General features: G+C 41.7%; 1 protein-coding gene and 1 pseudogene across 1 annotated transcript in view; one reads left to right on the top strand and one right to left on the bottom strand.

The window, feature by feature from the left end:
- The window catches only part of FAM171B (family with sequence similarity 171 member B), a 63,538-nt gene extending 50,084 nt beyond the window's left edge, over positions 1-13,454 (bottom strand). The window contains exon 1 of the mRNA XM_046659791.1: positions 13,157-13,454. Within this exon, the coding sequence (XP_046515747.1) occupies positions 13,157-13,376 (220 nt within the window). The 5' untranslated portion in view covers positions 13,377-13,454. The remainder of the gene's footprint in view (positions 1-13,156) is intronic.
- A 123-nt stretch (positions 13,455-13,577) lies between these two features.
- On the top strand, positions 13,578-21,615 carry LOC124238702 (tRNA selenocysteine 1-associated protein 1-like; annotated as a pseudogene).
- The last annotated feature ends 2,351 nt before the right edge of the window (positions 21,616-23,966 follow it).

Genomic DNA, 23,966 nt, shown 5'->3' with positions numbered 1-23,966 from the left:
TCTCAAAGTCCCAAAAGACAACATACCGTGCAAGGACCCTGATGAGAGGCGAACACATGGGGGCTACAGCCCAAGGGAGAACAGCAGCCGTCAGGCCATATGCTCCCCCTGTTACGCCACCTGTTTCAGTGTCGCAGTTCCCTCGCCTGGAAGATTTTCAGAATTTCAGGGGTAAAAATAATGCAAAACCTCTATGAGAGGGAGTTTTAAGTGATGAGAGCAAACTTTGACTGCATCCACAAAAATACATCAATGTAAATAGCTTAAAGTCAGTGCGATGCCTTCTCTGGTGCCTTGGTAATTTTCAGCTAAAACGGCCCCTTGCTATGAGTACATCTCTAGATCAACCTTAACGGAGAAAAACTTCATGAGTACATAAAATTCCTATTAGTTTTCATAAACTTTCTGATTTAGCAGAAAACCAGGCAACTACATTTTTTAATGTAAGTGTAATTTTTAACGTAAACATGCAATTACATTTTTTAAAAGTCTCAGACAGTGCAACCACAATCAGCAACAAAATATATTTTAAATCACTCATCGCCTTGTGGTAGAGTGTAGAAATGAAGTTTGGGGTCACTGAAGGGGAGGGAAGAGGAGCCAAGTTGTTTTCATGATAGACTGGGGAAATGGCCAACAGGCTGGCACAGATGGGAGACAGAGAGGATACAGGAGACCTCAAGACACAACTGGTCTGTGTTGTGTTCATGTTGAGGACTGACAGGTTAAGAAAACGGCACAATTTGGCCAAGGTGGTGATAACCCACTGTTTTAACAGCAGGGGAAAGTATTTCTGCTATATATCAAGGTAAAGGCAAGAAGGCCAATTGCTAGCACAGTACTGATAGAAATAGGGCTCATGTTTGAGTTCTGAATTCAATTCCTTTATTTAGAAAAGAGGGCACATCATCAGTCTGGTGTCTTCAAGAAATGTGGCCTTGTGGAAGAAGCTACATTATTTTTTTTCTTTTCCAACAATATGGAAGTTATGAGCCATAAGAGTAGGAAATAAGAATTCTAGAGAATACTAAAGATAACGGGAAAAGGAATTATTATATTGTTATTACAAAAGGAAATGGAAAAAAATAAATCTAAATAAAAAATAAGAAAAATTATTTCCTCCTTCTGCTTTTCTATATTATTTTGAAACTCACTTTAAATGTGCTTTCTTCTGGGAAACAGGCCAAATTATTTTCCCGCAAACCTGTGTTTCCACAGTATCCTATATACTCTTCTAACCTGGGACTTACCACACTCTAATATCATTTGTGGTCTCTTTATCTACATCCCCAATGGGTGTTCTTTGCAATCAGTGATGATGAAGTGCCTGGCAAATAGTAGATAATGAGTTTGTTTAAAAAAAGGAAAAAAATGAATGAAATCATTCACTGTAGGAATCTTGTATGTTATCTCCAGCCCCACGTATATTCAAATATGTGTATTCAAATACACGCCAGTTCCTCTTCCCATATATTTTTTTCAAAGCAAGCATTCCTCTTGATCCAAAATCTGTATTCTTGGCCACTGGCCTCCGAAAGCCTACAGCCTTTTCCCCATGTAATGTCCTTTTCATACACACACTTTAGAGAAGCCAGCTCAAGCTTGCAGATAAAAGAAGATACTCAACTGCACAAATGTTTATCTATACAGTCACTCATTTGTTCATTCAATAAATATTTATACAGGAACAGAGCCCAAACCAACACAATTAATTGCACCTGGCCTCATCTGGTTTCCAATCTAGACGAGAAGACAAATAAGGAAATACGGAACAGGCGCCTAGCTACAAGTCAATTACAGCCCTTGAGCAAGTAGGAGGTGTTTATGAGAGCACATAACAGAGGAACCTAGCTCAGAGTGGAAAGTCAAAGAAAACCTGTTTAAGAGGTAGATTTAAGCTAATATCTGAAGTCTGAATGCAATTAGCCAGGTGAATGGTGTAGGGGGAGGGGGAGCGTGTTTTAGATCAGGGAAGTGCCGCAAGCAGAGAAACAACCTGTACAAAGGCCCTAAGGTACAAAACCTGTCACACTCAAGCTACAGAGAACTGGAGCACAGTGATGAAGTGGGAGAGAAACTAGATCTGAGACTGGAGTTGTAAATCACGTAAAGCCTTACAGGTCAGGTTAAGACCTCGGACTTGCTTCTCATGTTGTAGGAACCCTAATCAGATTTTTACTTAAAAATAAAATAACCACTATTTGGTGGGGGGAGTGACCCCCATAACTGCTCTGGGGAGTATGGATTTTAGAGCATCAAGAATGGACATAATGGGCTGGCCCAGTGGAGCAGCAGTTAAGTGCACACATTCCACTTCAGCGGCTCGGGGTTCGCCGGTTCAGATCCCAGGTGCAGACATGGCACCACTTGGCAAGCCATGCTGTGGTAGTCATCCCACATATGAAGTAGAGGAAGATGGGCACGGATGTTAGCTCAGGGCCAGTCTTCCTCAGCAAAAAGAGGAGGATTGGCAGCAGATGTTAGCTCAAGGCTAATCTTCCTCAAAAAAAAAAAAAAAAGAATGGACATAAGGAGGCCAGTTCATATGCTAACCTGAATCTGAGCTACAGCAGGGGCAGGAAAGAAGGAGAAAAACTAACAGATGAGGACTATTTAGGAGACAGACTTGATGGGGTCTAGTGATTGACCAGATGGAGGGGAAGGCAGAGGAAATGGCAAGGACAGCATCCTCAATGCTCCTTCCTTGGCCAGTGGGGCACTTTATTGGTTTTTAATAACAATGAGGAAGAATGAATGATGAAGGTGGCCAAAAGGTAAAAATTCTAGTTATAAGACAAATAAGTTCTGGGGGTGGAATACAGCATGGTGACTATAGTTTCAAAATAAAAAAAATAAGGAAGGAGACTTTTTTATTCCCGAAGGTGTGGTAGAAAATCAAGAATCCAGTGTTAGCCATGCTTAAGCTGAGATACCCATGATATAGCCACATAAAGATGTCAAAATAATTAGTGGATATATTCAGGAGCAAGCTCTGGGGAGACTCAGCATATAGACGGTATTCAAAGAACTGGAGTGAATGAGATCACCTCGTGAGAGGGGAGAGTGAGAACAGAGGCAGAGTGTTAAATTAGTGGAAAAATAAACTATTTTTTCTACTCTTATGTTTTAGAATATAAAGATATTTTAATTACCTATATATTACAATATCAAACATATTATAGTTATCATATTAATATTTATGTATAATTTTTAAAAATATAATGTAATTATTGCATAACAAATTATTTAAGAGTTAAAGACTTGATACTGTATTATTGATAAGGAATATTGATAGGAAAGAAAGAGGAATGAATTGGGTCACCATCTTTTCATCTGCCTTTGTCATACCTATCTCTAAGCTGCAGGATCCATGACAGGCCCCACACACAGCCCCTGCATAGAGCTCTCGTCTGTGAGCCAGTCCCCATCTACACGAAGCACAACGGCCACAGTAAGACTTGGATTTGTCGTGGGTGCCTCTATTTTTTCCCTCCATGTCTGTGCCCCATGCTGTTCCCTGAAGCTGCAGCTTTCCAAGTCTCAACACATGCTCTTACTTCTCTTTGGAACTTCAGAATGTGTTAAAATACAAATTTCTCCATTTGGATTTTCAAAGGAAAGAAAAATTCTGCAAAAGAAAGCTATTTCTAAAAACAAAGAAATTCTTCACTCTGTTATTCACTTTTTTTTTTTTAAAGATTTTATTTTTTTTCTTTTTCTCCCCAAAGCCCCCTGGTACATAGTTGTATATTCTTCGTTGTGGGTCCATCTAGTTGTGGCATGTGGGATGCTGCCTCAGTGTGGTTTGATGAGCGGTGCCATGTCCGCGCTCAGGATTCGAACCAACAAAACACTGGGCCACCTGCAGCGGAGCACACGAACTTAACCACTCAGCCACGGGGCCAGCCCCTGTTATTCACTCTTTTTAGCATCTAGTTTTTCCAATGTAATCAGTTTTTAGTGAAATCAGGAGAGGTATGAATCCAAAAAATGAGTAAGAGGGCCCAGTTGGTGGAATAGTGGTTAAGTGTGTGTGCTCTGCTTCAGCAGCCTGGGGTTTGCGGGTTCAGATCCAGGGCACAGACCTACACACCACTCATCAAGCCATGCTATGGCGATGTCGCACATACAAAACAGAAGATTGGCACAGCCGTTAGCTCAGCGACCATCTTCCTCAAGCAAAAGAGGAAGACTGGCAACAGCTATTAGCTCAGGGTCAATCTTCCTCACCAAAAAAAAAAAAAAAGTGCGTAAGATGCGGGTTTCAATGAGTTTAGAAATTACATCCATTTTGAAAGCCTAGAACAGCAGTGGTGATGAAAACAGCAAGTTCAATTGCAGACTTAAATCGCTGTAGACTGAAATTGCTATTTTGACCCCAAAACTGTTTAAAGACCAAAGATTAATACTTGTCTCAGCGGGTAGGGAAAGACTTAGGTTTTTATAAATGCCTGCTTTGAGAATTAATAACAACCAGGGTGGGCCCTCATCTGCTAAGACTGTTTGAGGTTTATAATCAGGCCTGGAGGCATTAGATGACTCACAAAGACATCAGAGCCTTTATCAAGATTATTAACTTAATCTCAATGATCCTATCTTTTAGTGGAACAGCCAAGAGCCAAGCTGCAAAGAGTTTCTGGATTGACTGCCAAAGAATTCCAACAGAGGGTTTTTTCAGGTATAAGGTGTCCTACCAGTTTATTATATAATGAAATCTGGACATAAAACAGTTCAAAGTCATATGATTTATCAAAAGATATCTATTGCATACTGGTGGCCATTCTACAACAGAATGGACAAGCCAGAGGATGAAAGAATGGACCAAGGGTCGTGCATCCTAAACCATCAGTTCTTTTAAGGGTGAAAGCTTTCTGGCAGAATTGGTCATGCTGCTGTCAAGCTTACGAATTTCACTGACCACATGCACACAATAACAGAAAAACCTCCCATGTTAAGAACACACAAAAACGTTACTTGAGTCTGAATGTTACCTTTGTTCTTTTCTTACTGAGTCCGCTCACAAAGGACTAATTAACCATGGCAGGCTTTGTTAACCTTTTGGGGGTCAAGGATTCCTTTGAAAACCCTACAGATGCTCTGAACACTAGATAATTGAAGATTACATAATTTCAGGGTGCTCGTGAACCTTCTACACCCTTCCATTGGCTCCCTAGAACCCCAGCCTTACAAGGTATAAGGGACAGCGAGTCCCCTACACATATAGGGGGAAGAAAGATTCACCTCTGGTGAGTACCTTTCTCCCCCATGAACAATGACATACTTGACACCCTCTCAGACTTGTCACAGCAAGTTATGTTACCTCTCTCTTCTTTTCTCTTGAGCCTCCAAAGTTTTGACCCCCTACATGTTTACAGCCTACATTTACCAAGCTTTCCTGATTCACAAGACTTCTTCCCTATTTGAAATACTAAGGTACAGAAGCAATTTTAAAATACACATTCTTTTGACTCTTCTCATTCACAAACTTGAGTCCACTGGTAGGAAATGTAGGGATTATAAAAAAGCACACTGATCTGCGTCATATTTGCTGTGAAGAAAATCATCAAATTATCCTTAACTGTAAGTTTTATCAGACTTTGTAACTGCCAGATGATACCACAATTTCTTTGAAGATGTGGATGTGTTCTGGCTGAGGTCATATACTCTTCAAACATGGCCAGAGCAAAGCATTTTGGAGAAGGTCATTTCCACCTCATTCTAGTTCCAAGAGCCTATGATTCCAAGAAGGCTTATTATAATCTGCAAAGTGAAAAACTTTCGTTTTAATTATTACATATTTTAATCAATATTAGATGCTACTTCGTTATAAATAGCATTAGAAGATCAGATTGCTTCATATCGTGCTATAAAAATATTTTTGCTGCATATGATTATGAATGAGAGCTACTCTAATATAAAGAAACACTGAAATTTTGGGAAGTACTAAATCATTGTTTTTCTGCTAAAAGTACTGAATCTAATAGCACAAATATATTGTAAAATATACTTTGGGAAGTACTTATTTTATGAAGAGAATTTATCTGTCTTTAAATGAAAATATTTGGAATATACCAACTTTTTAAAAATAAATGAGTAGATTTTTTTTAATTTCAGGTACATAAATTGCATTAATCATAATCAGTGTTTCATGGCACACTCTTATTGATTCATGCATGGTTCATTTTACCTAGTTAGTATTAGTTAGTAGAATAGTTAAATATTTCCTGCTACACCCATTACTCTTGGTAACTTCTCTGCCCTTACACAAAAAGTGTGGCCTCCCTCTATTTCACTTTTATAGTAAATGGATATTCTCCTGGTAGTTTTATCTAAGTCACCCAGACACTTATAAACAAACTCTACTCATGCAAATATGAAAGAACATTAGCAGTATGTTTAAAGTTTGGAAGAAATATAATCCATTTAACTATATACAGCCATATTTTGACAGCTTAATTTCTATCCTTTTCAAAAACAAAGGCGGGCAGGCAAGGGTGGAATGGGTCACAAAATCCAGGACCTTTGCAGCTTCTATTCAACCTGGTTATAGTTAACCCATTAGAAACTTGCCCATCTACCCATCCTGTTTGTTTGTGTCACATTCCTATCACAAAAAAACAGAGGAGTAAAAGTGGGACTAAAATCACGGACACTGGTTCTATTCTATGTTAGAAAGGCCTAAGGATATGGAATTCTACAGCATTCCTGGGGTACTCACCCCAGAGACAAGCCAGGGCCCTCACAGCATGAAGCCTGGGTTGAGGCTGGACATTTTTACCAGCTTCCCACTGGTCAACTGGTCACCTAAAGTCCAACTAGCATTTAGGGCCACAGATATGAACTGCTATTGGATTGCTATCTAAATGTTCTAAATTTCAGCAGAGCTAACAACTGAATTAAAATGATATAGTCTATAAATAATACTTCTTTACTGAACAGGAACAAAACTAATCTAAGTACAATAATGATAATATTTGGCAAATTTTTTTAATTTTATATTATTCCCTAAATTGTTATGAGATAGAAACCAACTTAAGAAAAAAGCACATTAAATAGAAATTGAAATCTCACATATAAATGAAATTAATTTTAAATCTTAATTTCTACACAAGACACAGAACCTTAATATGGAGAGCTTAACGGGTATTATCAACTCGAGATTTCAGATAAGTGTAATGCAATCCTGAGGCATTTTACAGTCTTGGTTCACTAAGTCACTGAGGCAGATCTGACATGTTAGTAATGTCAGAAGCAACTATCACTTCCTTGACACCCTCTACCCTACTTGAAATGGCACTCAGAATCACTGACTCATTTCAGGCCCAAGTGAACTGGCCTTTATACTCCCAGACATTAACAACAAGTATTTAAGAATACTGCCTATTCCTGATGACACAGACAATCATAAAAGAAAAAGAATTTAAAAGGCACAGAATCTTATATGTCTTAGAAATACACATTGTGCTTATGCAAGAGGCCAATTAAACAGATATCTCCAAACACAATCTTCAAAACAAACAGAAGCTGCGGGCCCGGCCTGGTGGTGCAGTGGTTAAGTTCGCACTTTCCACTTCACCGACCTGGGGTTCGCCCGCCTGGGGCTCACTGGCCTGGAGCTCACCAGTTCAGATCCTGGGTGCAGACCTACACACCGCTTATCAAGCTATGCTGTGGCAGGCATCCCACATATAAAGTGGAGGAAGATGGGCATGGATGTTAGCTCAGGGCCAGTCTTCCTCACCAAAAAGAGGAGGATTGGCGGCAGATGTTAGCTCAGGGCTAATCTTCCTCAAAAAAAACCCCAGAAGCTGTTTTCTTAAGCTTATGATGTATTTCACTACAATGCATAGCTTTCATAGTTTTAGAATTTTCTGGGTAAATATTCCAAAGCATACTTTTTCCACTAGCAGATGGAAAATAATATATCCATTTCCTAGCTCAGGCAATGTGGACAAAAGGAAATTAAGACCCATCACACTAAGCCAAGTGAATGAATGACAACACTGCAGCTAACCTAGTCAGACAGAATGCTGACAGAGAAATCAAGTCCAATATTTATATACTTGGGGGGAAGAGCTTTGTTTCAGAAAAATATTTTCTAGTTTCTGTTCTGTCACATTAAGAACACTGAGAAACCACCACTAAAACAAACTGGATTCAAATTCAACACAATGGCATGTGTTTTTCAACCTGTAATCAACACCAAGAAATAGTTCCCTTTGGTTATTAAAATCCTGGAAAGAAATCATAATTACCCCATCTGGGGATATGGCCTTTAAAACATGAGTGCTTTAGATAGAACAGTTAATTTCTCAACCCACTTCTCCTATTGATTTTCAAATTCCTTGAACAGAAAAAAAGTAAATAAATAAATGCTTTCATAAATGGGAGATTTCAATCAGGTTTGTTTAAATCAAGCTATTTGATTTTACGTAAACAATAATATTCTATATTGAATTTTATTTTTAAATTAAATTTTAAGTGAAGTAGGTTTCAGCTACATAGAATATGAAAAAAAAATTTTTAACATCAAAAGCATACCACTTGGCCCAGCAATTCCACTCCTAGGCATTTACTCAAGAGATATGAAGGCATGTCCACACAAAGATTTGTACAAGAATGTAGCAGCTTTATTTACAATAGCAAAAACTGGAAATAACCCAAATAGCCATCAACAGAAGAAGTGATAAACCAAACCTCGGTAATTCATACCATAGAATACTGCTGAGCAGTAAAAAGGAAGAAACGGTTGAACATGCAACAACGTGGGTGAAACCTATGGAAATCAGACTGAGCTAAAGAAGCTAGATACAAGAGAGTGCCTGCTCTATGATTCTATTTTATGCAGCTCTAATATATGATGAAAACAATCAGAACAGCAGTTGTCTCTGGGTAAGGGGCAGGGATTAGAATGGGGCATGAGGGAATTTTCTAGGGTGATGTAAATATTCTACATCTTGATGGGGCGATGGTTACACAGGTATATCCATTGGTCATTAAGCTAAGGTATGCACAGTTCAGTGTATATATGTTTTACCTCAAAAAAAAAAACCCTGCATAGAGGAAATGGGTGGAGGTACAGGTGAAACAATTAAAGCAGAATTTTATCACTGTTAAAGTTAGTTAATGGGTATGGACTTTTATTATACTATTCTGTTTACTTTCTACATATTTGACATATTCCAAAATAAAAAGGTTCAAAATTTGTTGGTGAAATGTACAATCAAAAATTGTTACATCAGAAAAATATACTTCTCAAGAAGCTTTCTCTGTATGCAGAAAACATTTACAAAAATCCAGTGGAGATCCCGAGTCTGTGCTTCACATGGAGAATCTGAAATGGAGCTCATTATTTTTTCCAGCTCCTCCTGCCCCCACCTCCAGCATGCCTCCCTTCTAACGGGCCATCACGGTGAATATATGGTTGTCTCAGCTACCACCAGCCCCCAAATTATCCTTCCCTGGCCCTCTAAATATTTATTTCTCACAAATACTGGTGCAGATGGAGAAATGAGAGCTGCTGCACACACCAGAGAAAACAACTCATTTGACAGACAACCTTAGTCTTTATTCTCACTACTGTCTGAAGACCGGGTGTTTTATGAGTTAATGAGAAAATAAAAATTCACTGTTTTTAAATCTTGACTTTGTAAATCTCATATTCAACTTTTTTAAACCTCATTTTCTTATTTCCCAGCAATACAAAGAGATACAAATTTTCAGAATAATAAAATCCAGCGAATACTAACCAACATCAATTTCTCTACTATGGACTGACATGCTCAGTCACCAAAATGTGTCTTCTTAGTTTTCTAAATTTTGCCTGAGAAAAGTCCTATAGTTTTCCACATAACATGTCCAAGATCAGAAGCACCATACAGACGAAAGAATGAACTCAGGCTCAACCACAGCTATTTACAGATACGTTAATACCCTCCTAGGGCATAATAGGATTATAAGTACACTTGGGTAAAAAACCTTCTTGGGGCGGCCCTGTGGCGCAGCGGTTAAGTTCGTCTGTTCTGTTTCTGGGCAGCCTGGGGTTCGCCTGTTCGGATCCCGGGTATGGACATGGCACCGCTTACCAAAAGCCATGCTGTGGTAGGCGTCCCACATATAAAGTAGAGGAAGATGGGCACAGACGTTAGCTCAGGGCCAGTCTTCCTCAGCAAAAAGAGGAGGATTGGTGGCAGATGTTAGCTCAGGGCTAATCTTCCGCAAAAAAAAAAATCTTCTTGACAGAACCTCATAAGTGGACTCAAGCATTGGTATCAATCAGTTCTCTATAGTCAGCATAAGATAAAGGCCGAAATTAGCTAAGATTCAAGATCCAAAATTTATATACTTTATAACCTCTACTTACAGATATTTCTACCTAAAAATTCTTTATTTTTATATCTCCCCTGCTAAATTCCAATGAAGAATTTCACATGTTAAACAGCAAATACTTAAAAGGTGAAAATGATCCTTGACGCCAGCATTTTTGTTTGTTCCTTCATCCATTCATTCATTCAACAAACCTATGCATGCCTATGCTTACCAGTACTCTTCTAGGTACTAAAAATATATGTAATTTAATACAATAGGGAACAAAACAGCGTTCATGCCCTCACAGAGCTTACATTCTAGTAAGAGGAGACAGGCTCCTTAGGATGATGAGTGACCTGGAGGAGAATGAGTATGAAAGGGCACGCAGATTCCTATCTCACGTAGCTGGTCAGGAAAGCTTCGTAGATATAGTAATATTTCAGCAAACCTGAAGAACGTGAAGTTCCAGAATTCCAGAGAGAAAGTCCAGGTAGAGAAAACGGCAAGTGCAAAGGCCCCATCCCAAGGCCCCCTTGCAAACTGAAGAAACTGAGAGCCAGCGTAGCTACAGTGGAGCGAGTCAGGGGCAGAGCTGCGGGTGATGGCAGGGGGAGGGGCGGACAGGGGACCCAGGCCTTTGTAGGCCATCTTCAGGATCTGGGCGTGCATTTGGGAGGATGGGAAGCCACTAGAGGACTGTGAGCAGAGATGATCCTATTTAATGTTTTTAAAAACATCACTAGCTGTGTGAGGAGAAGAGATAGTAGAAAACAAAGGTTGAAGCAGGAAGACCGGTTCACCCTAGAGATCACGGCGCGCTCAGAGGACTATTTTAACTTCACTTGTTTATAGGTTGTTTGTGATCTGACTCCATATCCCAATAACTAAACAACAATCAACTGAATTGTTCTCTTGTTTGCCGCGGGCTTGGGGAGCTAGAGTTTCTGAGGCAGAAGCAAGAGTTATCATATGGTACTTTTCAGGCTCTGGTCTGACCCATGGGCTAGTGGCTCCTTCCTCTTGATCGCTCTAATAGGTAAATGGGACAAAAACTCCTAGTTTCCCGAACAATCATCCTTTTCAAAAATATTCCCTCACAAATATCAGAAAAATATTTTAATGTCCACGCTACATACAAAAGATTTCCCATGCCACAACGAGAAGGACCCACAACTAAAATATACAACTATATACTGGAGGGATTTGGGGAGAAAAAGCAGAAAAAAAAAAGATTTCATCTCGCAGTTATTCGTAAACCTCGTCACAACATATCTGTATCACAGTAGTCAAAACACATTAAACGAATATGCCTGAAAGATAAACTGAAATAAAAATATATTGCAAATCATAAAATCCACCAACACTCTCTCAGACTTGTTTCATAGCTAATTTATGAAATCCTTCTCATAATGAAGACAGGCTCTCCAACTCTCCTCTCTCATTTCCCTACGTTTAGCAAATAGCAGCCTCGCGCAAACCATGTTAGCACTTCCAGTTGTAAAAACCCAGGTAGGAAAACCAGCACACACACCACACCTTTCAGGACTCTTAGCCACACTCGAGTGTTATTAGTTGGTGTAGGCACCCGCACACTTTGGTGATTTCATCCTCTGCTCCAAGCACTCTGATAAATTAAATCATCCTGGCTGTGTCACGAATTGCAGCTGGCATGCCTGAGTATTGCTCTTTGATGATGAGCAAGCAGTACAAAATAAGCTGCTGATTCCATTCTTTAAAATTTCATTTTCAGCATCTTGTATCATGTCACTAGGCAGGATTTTAAAACAAAAACAAATGTTATAATTCACGTTGGCTTTTGCAGAAACCTAAGCCCACTTGCCAAAAAATGGATGGGCTTTTCTTCTTTGCAAACAGCAGGCAGCATCTACAGTAGGGAAGGGACTCGGGTGGTGGGTGGGGAGAGGCTTTTAAAAGGGATAATCCAGCTTTCTGCTTACCAGGAGAGCTTTAACGGGGAGGGGGAACAAGGCAGGAAACGAGGGACTGTTCCAGCCACATACACTACAGCGTATTTCCTCATCCTCACGGAATAGTGTCAAGAATCTGCCTCATTAAGTTCTCCTAACAAGTGAGGAGATTCCCCTCTCCAGGGGCAAGCTCCGCCGTGCTAACGTCAGTACCGACTTTATCTTATCTGCCCCCCTCCTCTTTTCCCTTTCCTTCAATTGCAAACTCCTATTTCATTTTGTTTTATTATATCTTATTATACTGAAGGCATTCTTGCAAACTGCCTTAAACCCTTCCCGGGATAAGAAGAGATAGAAACAGATAATAAAATAAATCAAGATTTCTTTCTCCAGGTCTAAATTTAAATACAACAGGCGGGGCGAGACGGTGAAAAGGAGTGTGTGGGTGTCTGTTGCAAGATTTTTCAGTCTCTAGGGGAGAAAAGGATAAAGAGTAGAATGCTAAAGGGATTTGAGAATGTGTGTGTGTGTGTGTACAATATGTGTGTGTGTGGGTGTGGGTGTGTGTGTGTGTGTGTGTGTGTGTGTACAGTCATTCCCAGGGCAGAAGGAAGAATTCAGAAAGAAGGGAGGGAAGAGAAAAAGATCAATGGAGGCAGTCACTCACCCCTACCCCTCCCGACCCCTCCCCACCTTACTGCAGAGCTCTGCGCTTCCCAGAAAGCTCATCACCCAAAGGGCAGATTCCCGAAACCAGAGCACAGCCTGAGTCCTGGCCAGGCAGTCTGGGGAGACTGCGGAGATGGGGATGGGTAGGACAGGCGATGGGAAGCGATCTAGGGAAGGGGCGAGGAAGCCAGGGACACCAGATGAGCTCTCCGGCGGAGATGGAAAGGCAGGGCCGGGCTGCCGGGACCTACCTGGAACAGTAACGGTGGAGGATGCCCCAGGCACCTCTGGCCTCTCCTCCTCAGCCTCCTCCCGCTGCCGTTGCTGCTGCTGTTGCTGCTGCTGGATGAGGCTGAGATCCGAGCGGCTGAGCTCGGCTCTGGCGGCCGCGGGGACCAGCTGTGCCTTCAGCAACACCGCGGCCAGGCCGAAGAGCAGGGTGCAAGGGACGCGCCGGCTGAGCCTCGCCATGGCCGAGAGCCAGAGGGCCGCGGCGGCATATTGCGGGGCTCCGGGCGGCGGCGGGCGCCAGGGCTGCGGGCTCCGGCAGCGCCCGCTTGCACGCTCCCCCTCGCGCCGTCTGCCTCGCACACCCTCAGCAGGAGCAGGAGGAGGCCGGGAGGCGGAGGGAAGCAGGAGGAGGAGGGGGAAGGCAGCATCCTCCAGCACGTGATGCGCGGGGCGGGGCGGGGCGGGGCGAGCCGGACGCCCAGAGCAGACGCTCGGTTCTCGCCCGCAGCCGGGCTGCTGCGAGGGTTAGTGCTCCGCGCGGTGCTAGGGTGGTGTGCTGGGCGGAAGCCGCCAAGGATCAACGAGAAAGGAGTCCTTCTGCGGGCTGGGAGACCTTCAGACCCTCCAGCCCCTACCGAGGCTCCGGGAAATTTTGCACAAAGTGGAATAAAATTCCCCCCCACCTGACCCTGAAGTAGAGGAGAGGTGATAGGTTGATTACCTTCCTACAACACTTACCGCATCAGTGGCTGAAAAAGCTAGGGTCTCCTAACTAAATAGGCTTTGCTCATCATGGCCATCATTGGTTAGCTAGAAATTAAACTGTGGCTCTCCAGATTTTGACTAAACTTCCTTTTTCTGCCCAAGTGGGAATCTCTTTCTGTATCATAAAATATTCTTATGTACATTTTGTATAATTGGTAGCCTACGTTTTTCATTTGTTCAAAACATATTCTACTAAATGCGCACTAGGTGCTTACAGTATGCCAGCCTTTAGTCAGGTGTTTGGAACAAGCAAGATACAACCCCTGCGTTCTAGGAGCTCACTACCTGTTAGGGTAGAGGAACATGTAAGCAAATTATAATCCAGTGTATGGTTGCCACTGGGGAAACACTACGTGTAGAGGTTGCAATGAATTGGAAGAAATTATGTGGGATACGGAAGGGGGCTATAAAATACTCGGGAAGGTGGAGTTTAAAGAAGAATAAGAATTCCACACATAGCTGGGAGCAATCGGGTCATCTAAAAAGTAGAGCAGCATGGGGGGCGGGGGCGTGGCGGTGCGCGCGCGCGCGCGCTCGCACAAAGCGCAAAGGAGTTTAACAGCACAGTGTGCTTGGAAAACTGTGAGCAATGATTGTGACAGAGTGACAGTGTTTTAAATTGAAAATGAGACTGGAGATCAGATCACTAAAAAAGTAATAGCGGACGCTTCTATGGTACTTCATATGTGCCAGGCACCATTCAAGCACTCTATATATGTTAACTCTTGTAATAACCTTAGATGCTATAATAAATTCAAGTAAATTTCAAGGAAATTGAAATTTACGCTGCAAGTGACTGTGAAGTAGTGAAAGAAATTAATCAGGAAAGAGACTCGCCACCAGTCTGCTTTTTAGAAGGATCATTTTGCTATCAGCATGGAAGATTGATTACACAGGGTAGATCAGAGGAGAGGAGACCAGTTCAGAGGTGTTTGCAAAAGCCCATGAGGAGATGGCCAAGGCTTTTGAGACTGGAAAAGAGAGGAAATGAGTGAGACATTCAATATTTAGGGCTGGAATCAACAGAGATGGCTGGCTGGTTGGGTGGGTGGGTGGGGAAGGGAGAAGGAGAGAGATGAGTGTGTCTAGTATAACAGTCAAATTGCCAGATTCAGATCCTGGGTGGCTGCTTAGAACATTATCAAGATTAACTGGTAGTACAGCCTGCGGAATAGGGTGAGAGGCCACAGCTTGTTCAACTATAGTCTTTTTGCATTTGCAGTGCCTGTGGGACATCTCATAGTCTAATGTAAATGTGATCTGACTGCGACCTTGGTCAGTCACCATCATTCTTGATTCAGCTGATTTGGCTATTGGACAATCCGTCTCCACTCTCACCATTCTTCTGTGTGTTTCTCCCACAGTTTCCAACTTGCTGGAAAAGAACAAACTTCTCAATAGTGGAAAATTATTCTTTGATCAATGGTATAAAAATAATGCCTATAGAACCATAAAGTAAAATAATAATAATAGGCATTTTACATGCATTATCTCTTTGTATCCTCAGAGCAATCCTACAAGTTAGCTCTCATCCTATTTAGCAAATGGAAACACTGGCAATCAGAGAGGCTACTGTCTCCCCAAAGCTACTCTAATATGTGACTCTAACTGCACTGTTTGAAACTTTTACCATGAGCTTGTATTGCTTGTTTAGTGATGTTTTAGACAAAAATAAAGTATGGGGGCTACATAATTTTTGGAAAACAGATGCCAAAGTGTGGGTTCTCGCAGTGAATGCCATTGTTCCATCATGGCTCTGCCTCGCCTATGCGAGCAGGAGCTATTGGGGGAGGCTGAAGGCAGAGAGCCTTCACTAGTCTCACCAAGCTGTTTTTGTTGCATTTTCTTCCAATTTACCTCTGCCTGAAAGAAAGGAGAAAATGGAAATGGCTCCAAAAACCTGACTTGCAGGAAGAAAGGAAGGCTTCCAGGATTTCTGTCCTTCTGCGTTATGGTGGCCAAGTCATCTTTAACATATCGGAAGCTGACCCTCCCGAGGCAAAGCCGCTGATTACACAGCCCCCAGTAGAGGGTGGACGTCAAAGCCTTCAGTGCTATGGACTGTTTAAAGAAATAAGTTTTGTCGATCAACATGGTCTTGACATAGTTTTTAAATGCCCCATTGCTCATACAGCTTATGCCTAACTTCTGTGCAATATACAAATCTATATTATCTGATGCAATCAGGGCTAGTAACTGGTGAATCAAAAAAGATGGTGAAGAAACATAAAAATCAATATATCTTAAATATATTTTAAACTGCTTATTTTATCTTAAAATAAGTAAAAGCAGATTCATTTACCAATCTTTTGATGTAGGGCTAAAAATTGAGGGTTTTTTTGAGTATCTAACCACATCCTAGGGTTTGAAGTCATAAACCACCATTACAGTGCACCCCTATGATTTGCAGTTTTAGTTTAAGTGGAAGGCGTTCTTAAAGACTCTTGACAAACAATGTGAGTGCCAATTCCTTCTATTTTCAATTTTTTCCCAAATGTTTGCAATTTTCTCACTCACTATTAAACTTAGTTTACATAGAAAAATGCACTTTGCTCAAGTTTATATTTCATCCATTCCTTATAACACATAGAAGTGACAAAAACAAGTTTGTGAACAAGCATAACTGACTTAGCACACACACCAACTGGTGGGGACAAAACCAAGCGGATATTCAGGAAGGTGTATCCTGCCACCTGCGTGTGCTTCACGCGTCAGTCAGTGTGATTTACAAAGAAATGGAAGATGCCAGTTGATCTAGGACGTTATTTTCAGTTTCCTAATTCATGATACTGTTCATGCTTAGTACAATATAACCATAAATGTTAGAACTTCTTCATTTTTATAAAACTACTACAAGAGCCACCAGAAAGCAAAGAATAATACTATGCATATATAATATATTAATTCTTCCCTGCTTGAAATCTACCAGTACCCCCCCCCCACCCCACTGTTCTTGGCACAAAGTCCAAAATCCTGAACAGACTTACAAAGCCCTTTATAATCTATCCTCTGACCACCCAGGCTCATCTTTTAATATTTCTTACATAAACACTTACACAGAGAGAGAGAGAAGGGAGTTTTCTTATTGCCTTGAACTAGACTGATTTGGGTTGCCCCTAGACCTTAACATACTGATTTCCTCTGCCTGGAACTCTGCTCCTCACCTCTTTAACTGGCAAGCTCGCATAGAGCCAGAAGGTCCAGCTTAGATATGACTTCCTCCAGGATACGTTCCCTGGCATCCTTAGCTTTGATTAGGTACTCCTGCTTTGAGCTTGCAGGACACCTCATATTTCCCCTTAGGACTCTGTTATTTAAAAAGGATACTTACTTGCCTATCCTCACTAGCGTAGGTTCCACAAGGGTCAGGGCCATCATGTTCACAGCTGTGTCTCCAGCTCCTACCACAATGCCTAACACTGATTGTTTGATTACTTGGTTGATTAAATCAATAAATCAATTTTATGAGGCAGAACTATTGGTTAATGGAGGAGAGCCCTGGAATCAGGCTGCTCTGGTATCTACCACTCACAGCTTTGTGTGTGATTTACAAAAGATTTGGGCCTCGGTGTTCTCAAGTGTATAGTGGGAGAAATAATAGAGCCTAAAAGAGGTAAAAAAAACCGACATAATGTAAAATTAGAGTTTCTTGCTATAGAAACTGTTCAGTAAATGTCAGCTGTTACTTCTTTGGTTAATGTATGCATGTTTATTCTGTTTCATTTATATATATTTTATAATGTATATAAAATTTCATATTATATGTAGTCAATTCTCATTTTTCTTGTTAGTTGTGTTCTATAAAGTCACTGCAAACACTAAAGTAGCAAATACTGAACCATTGCTCCTAGGAGGAATACAGTCTGGTTCCTGCCAGCCTCTGGTCATAACATTTTTATCAACTGAACAATACATAACCTTGTTTTATGTGCGTTTCTGTTTAAAGACACCTTATTTATTATATATTGCAGTGCATTAATATTGAGCTCACAGCCAACAGCACTATAACTCATGCCTGAAAGAAGCTTATCTAATGCATGTATTTTCTCTGTAAGGCACAGCACAGCCTTCTTGGGTTTAGGAACAGTGACAGCTCTTCAGCACTATAATTGGGGGCTATTTTAAACAACAAAATCTCCAATGAAAAGTACAAAACTGAAAAAAAAACTGGCACTAAATAGACCATAAAAAGGACCCTTGTATCTAGTATGAGAGCCGAAAGAAGGAAGAGCATCACCTCATTTGAACTCAGCTGGGCATATGTATGTTGGGCAACTCAAATTTTTCACTGCTTTGCACATTTCCAGGAATAACCATGAAAGTACTGATTTGGGCATTATAAATACATTTTAGCAAATAGGCAAATTTGGAAATATGGAATCATGAATAATGAGGATCAACTGCATATGTTTGTGTGTGTAATATATATAATGTATTTCTTTTGGTGTACATAAGAAAGACTGGATAAAATACATTATTGGGAGCCGAATAACTCTGGAAAGAAAATATGAATGCTATCAAGGATTAAGAAAGAACCCACCCCTGTAGTTCCAGGCTCCAGGACTGCCCCAGGGCTAGGCTGGCCCCTGAGCCCCAGGCAACAGGCTAGCACCTTTGGACACAGCCTCCAGGCCAGCCTTCATGGCCCCAAACCAGGCCTGCCCCAGTGTCAGAGCGATCCCTGTGGCCCCAGGCTCCAGGCCCTCTCCCCACCAATATCTACAAATCAATCAGTGTGATACATCACAGTAACAAAATGAAGGACAAAAGTCATATGATCATCTCAATAGATGCAAAAAAAGTCTTTGACAAAATTCAACACCCTTTTATGATTAAAAACAAAAACCTCTTAACAAATTAGGTATTAAAAGGATGCACCTCAACATAACAAAGGCTGTATATGACAAGCCTACAGCTAATGTCATTCTCAATGGTGAAAAGCAGAAAGCTTTTCCTCTAAGATTAGGAAGAAGACAAAATTGCCCACTCTGACTACTTCTGTTAAATATCATACTGGCAGTCCTAGCCAGAGCAATTAGGCAAAAAAAAAAAAAAAAGAGATAAAAAAGCATCCAAATCAGAGAAGACATAAAATTGCCTCTGTTTATAGATAACATGGTACTAGATATAGAAAATCCTAAAGTCTCCACCAAAACTGTTAGAACTAATCAATGAATTCGGTAAAATTGCAGGATACAAAAATCAACATACAAAAATCAGTTGTGTTTCTGTACACTAACAATGAACTATCTGAAAAAGAAATTAAGAAAACAATCCCATTTACAACAGCACCAAAAAACAACCTTAGAAATAAATTTAACCAAGGAGATAAAAGATCTGTGCACCGAAAACTATAAAACATTGATGAAAGAAATTAAAGAAGACACAAATAGTTGGAAAGATACCCTTTGTTCATGGATTGGAAGAATTAACATTGTTAAAATGTCCATACTTCTCAAAGCCATCTATAGATTCAATGCAAAGCCTAGCAAAATTCCAATAGCATTTTTCCCAGAAATAGAAAAAACAATCCTAAAATTCATATGGAATCACAAAAGAATGTGAATAGCCAAAGCATTCTTGAGCAAAAAGAACAAAGCGGGAGACATCGCACTACTTGATTTCAAAATATAGTACAAAGCAATCGTAGTCAAAACAGCACTGGGCTGGCCCTGTGGCTCGGTGGTTAAGTTCACATGCTCCCCTTCGGTGGCCTGAAGTTTGCCAGTTCGGATCCTGGTCACAGACAGGACATACACACTGGTAATCAAGCCATGCTGTGGGGGGATCCCACATAGAAGAACTAGAATGACTTATAACTAGGATATACAACTATGTGCTGGCGCTTTGGGGAGAAAACAAATTGGCAACAGATGTTAGCTCAGGTGCCAATCTCTAAAAAAAAAAAGAAGGGCAAACTGGTACTCTGAAAACTATGAAATTTTGTTCAAAGAAGTTACAGTGGATCTAAATTGATGGAAAAACATCCAAGGTTCATGAATCAGAAACGTAACATTGTTAAGATGACAATACCCCCAAAGTGACCTACCGAATCAACACAATCCTTATCACAATCCCAGATGACTTCCTTGTAGAAACTGACAAGCTGATTCTAGAATTCACATGGAATTGCGTGGGACCCCGGATAGCTAAAACAATCTTGAAAAATAAGAACAAAATAGGAGGACTCATATTTCCTGATTTTAAAGTTTACAACAATCCTATGGAGGCCCGCCTACGGATAGGTGCCCTGGAGCCTACGTGGATGAGAACTTCACCGCCAGAGCCCTTGCCTCCACAGGGGAGACCAGGATAAGTGTCAAACAGACTCACTGGACTCCTAGCTGGCTGCTGTTTTGTAGAATGCACAGATTTGGCAACAGCTGGGAAGTGTTTGCATAAAATTAATGGGAAACATCATCTAAGAGGCACACCTGCAAAATGTTTTAAAGTGAACTATGCCACTTGTAGGAAATAACCAAATAATAGCCCTGAGTACTGCCTCTTTTGCGGGAGGGTCTGATCCAAGATGTGGATGATGGCAAGATTTTAGAATTCTTCATCTACATCTGCCGCTCCTGTCAGGAAAGCAAGGTGGTTTTGGATGAGGGCTATGGTTTTGTGAAACCATTGGGCTATGGTTTTGTCAAATTCACGGATGAATTCACAGATGAAAAGTGGGTCATATGAGTCAAATAGCTACTAAACCCTGGGTTTAGAGGCCCTTCCCAGGTGACAGGCATGTAAATCATTAAGATTCTCTGAGGTCAGAAAGGATGTATTATCTGCTTTATGTCAAAAACCGATAGTTTTTTGGAAATTTACCAATGAACGGGAACAGAAGCAAACCCTTACAAAGTGCCAGGAAGCAGTGGGACGGGGGTCTAAACTGGCGCTGCTGAGCATAGCAGTCCCTCACGTGAGCCATGTGGAGCTGGTGGAATACAGTCAGATGTGCAGTTACAGCTACAACCAGTATTACCAGCAGTACCAGAACTACCACTCCCGGTGGGGTCATGACCGGAACACAGGCAGCCACAGCAACAGTTCCTCCCAGTGTGGCCATACCCAGAGTACCATGCAGACATATTGTTCCGCCACATGCCCAGCCGAGTGAGCAGTGCCCGATACGTTGCCAAGAGACCAAAGAAAAGACCTAGAGACAGCGAACAAGACATAAGGGTTTATTGGGAAGTTCCGTACAGGGAGGGTCCAGTGGCAGCCAGCTGGACTGAAATGGACACAGCTATCGGCCCCTGAGAGAAGCTTGCTTAAGTAGGCAGAGGAACAAAGGCTGCATGCTTGCCAAGGGGGACTGTCCCTGTATGACCTGCATTCCAAGGACCAGAGCCCCATGCTCCGCCCCCCGCCCTCCCCACCAAGGGCCTCCGTGTTCCCTCAGATCTCAAGGGTCTTTGTGCTAACTCTCCAATGAGAAAACAGCTGGGTTAACCAAGCCCAGGACTGTTATCATTGTGAGTGCTGGTACATAGCCCAGACAAGGAGCCTCAAGGACACATGGTCTTAAAAGGGCACACCAGCTAGTGCCCCTACACATATGAAGAAGTTGCACTCGATCGATGACCCCGTGCCACAGCTGGGTGTCACTGAGGCCAACAAGGAGTTCATAGAGCAGACTGAGGAGCTGTATGATGCACTGATGGACTGTCACCGGCAGACCCTGTACAACTGTCTCCAGAGATCCCCACCATGACGTAGCCAGGACAAAGGAGAAGCCAGAGTGGGCCATGAGAGGGAGAAGGCAGACTCCTTTTGAAAAAAAAAAAAATTGCAAGAACTTTGGCTGTTTTGAAAATATGATTTGTAAGATTTTAGCGATGAACTGTTTCACTAAATTATGAATATTCCTGAAATACTGCTGCCTTCGTTTGTTAGTAAACCATTTAATTTGAGTTTGAAAACCAAGGGACCAACTGTTGAAGAGGGTTGAACAGGTTCAAATTTGTATTTCTTTAGGGGCCAGCCCGGTGGCGCAGCGGATAAGTTCGCACGTTCTGCTTCTTAGTGGCCTGGGGTTCGCTGGTTCGGATCCTGGGTGCAGACATGGGACCACTTGGCACACCATGCTGTGGTAGGTGTCCCATATATAAAGTAGAGGAAGATGGGCATGGATGTTAGCTCAGGGCCAGTCTTCCTCAGCAAAAAGAGGAGGATTGGCAGCAGGTGTTAGCTCAGGGCTGATCTTCCTCAAAAAAAAAAAAAAATTTGTATGTCTTTGAACAAGAATCATTTACCCAGGTAGGACTATCCATTCTCCTGGAGATAATAACAGTTTGGGATTATTAACCAAAATAGGTCATTCAAACAGCTACTAAACCCTGGGTTTAGAAGCCCTTCTCAGGTGACACGCATGTAAATCATTAAGATTCTCTGAGTCAGAACACGTGGATTATGTGCTGAGCGTCAAACCGTGGGCAATTTTATCCAAGGCATTTCAGGCATCCTCCTTCCTCCAACAGATTTGCTCTAAGTCTGGTGACTGGGTAGAGAAGAGTTCATTAGGCATTCCAGCTGGGATAGGCCAATGTGTGACAGGAAGTGATGGAACCAGCTAAACCTAGACCAAAAGGCTCAAGACTTGGGGGTTGGGGGGGGGACTCAGAGAGTGTAGCCATGAGGCACAGAGAATTATTCACAGACTTTGAAACCAAATGGAGTTTGCTCAGCTGGATTTTACAATTGCTTTGGACCAGTGATTTCCTTTTTTTTTTTTCCCCTTTTTTTTCTTTTTTGAATGAGAATGTCTATAATTATTGTAATATGCCTGTTGCACCATTGTATGTTGAAAGCACGTAACTTTTTCTTTAGTTTCACAGGTCCACATATAGAGAATTGTATCCCAGGATGGATCATAAACCAAGCCTCACCCATACCCAGTTTGGATGATTTAAATAATGAATTAGGGACATTCAATCTGATGAGATGAAGAAGGGATTTTGGTCTTTGAGTTGACGCTGTAATGGTTTGATTGGGGGGACTTTGGTATGGGTTGAATGTATTCTGCATATGAGACTGATGCGAACCTTTGAGGGCCAGAGGTGGACTGTGGTAGACATAATAACACCCCCCAAAAGATGCCCATGACCTAATCCCTGGTTCTCTGAATGTGTGACCCTTCAGGGCAAAAGGCCCTTGCAGTAATTTAAAACTACGTCATTGTCCAAGGCACGAGAAAGTACTGAGGCTCACCCAGTGACCAAGCCTGCATGGATCTAGGGGAGGCTATGGAGTGAGGAGGGGAAGAACTGGCTGTGGGGAATTAGAGGTGAGAAGGGACTGTTTCTGTTTCATGCGTAAACCAGATTCTCAGCTCTGTTACTGAGTCACTCCTATGCTGCAGCTGCTTTAGGATTCCCTTGAGCGACCAGGGCTGTGCAGCAGGATCGACGTGCCACTAGTTACTGCTGTGTCGTCTCTATTCCTTGCAATCACTGAATACCTGAGGAGTGATTGAGAGAAGACCCTTGAAGTTGAGTTTGGTAATTTAGCACCACATGGTGGGAAGTGTGTGGCTCTGGTTTAGTCGTAAAGGAGGCTCAAGTCGAAAAGTCAAAATTGGTATACTGAGAAGTAGGAAATTTGCTCATTCTTTAATAAACTCTTCCCTTTGGTTTCCTCACTAAAGTATACTGAAAATTGCAAAATCATCCACTTGTCTGCCAATTAGGTGAGAATACCTCTGAGTTTTAAAGGTGTTTATGTCACTTCTAATCTCAAAAACAACTTTTTCTTTTGGAGGAAGATCAGCCCTGAGCTAACATCTGCTGCCAATCCTCCTCTTTTGCTGAGGAAGACTGGCCCTGAGCTAACATCCGTGCCCATCTTCCTTCACTTTATATGTGGGACGCCTACCACAGCATGGCTTGCCATGAGGTGCCATGTCCACACCTGGGTCCCAAAGCGGTGAACCCCGGGCAGCCAAAGCGGAAGGTGTGCACTTAACCGCTGTGCCAACAGGCCACCCCTCTCAAAAACAACTTTAACTGCACTGTTCAAAGAGGAGAAAATTTATAAGCCATCAGAACGTTCTTGCCTATGGGAAGT

The sequence above is a fragment of the Equus quagga genome, chromosome 4 (assembly GCF_021613505.1).
Source record: "Equus quagga isolate Etosha38 chromosome 4, UCLA_HA_Equagga_1.0, whole genome shotgun sequence".
NCBI lineage: Eukaryota > Metazoa > Chordata > Mammalia > Perissodactyla > Equidae > Equus > Equus quagga.
The sequence above is the reverse complement of the archived record's forward strand: the minus strand, read 5'-3'. Positions and strand labels throughout refer to the sequence as shown.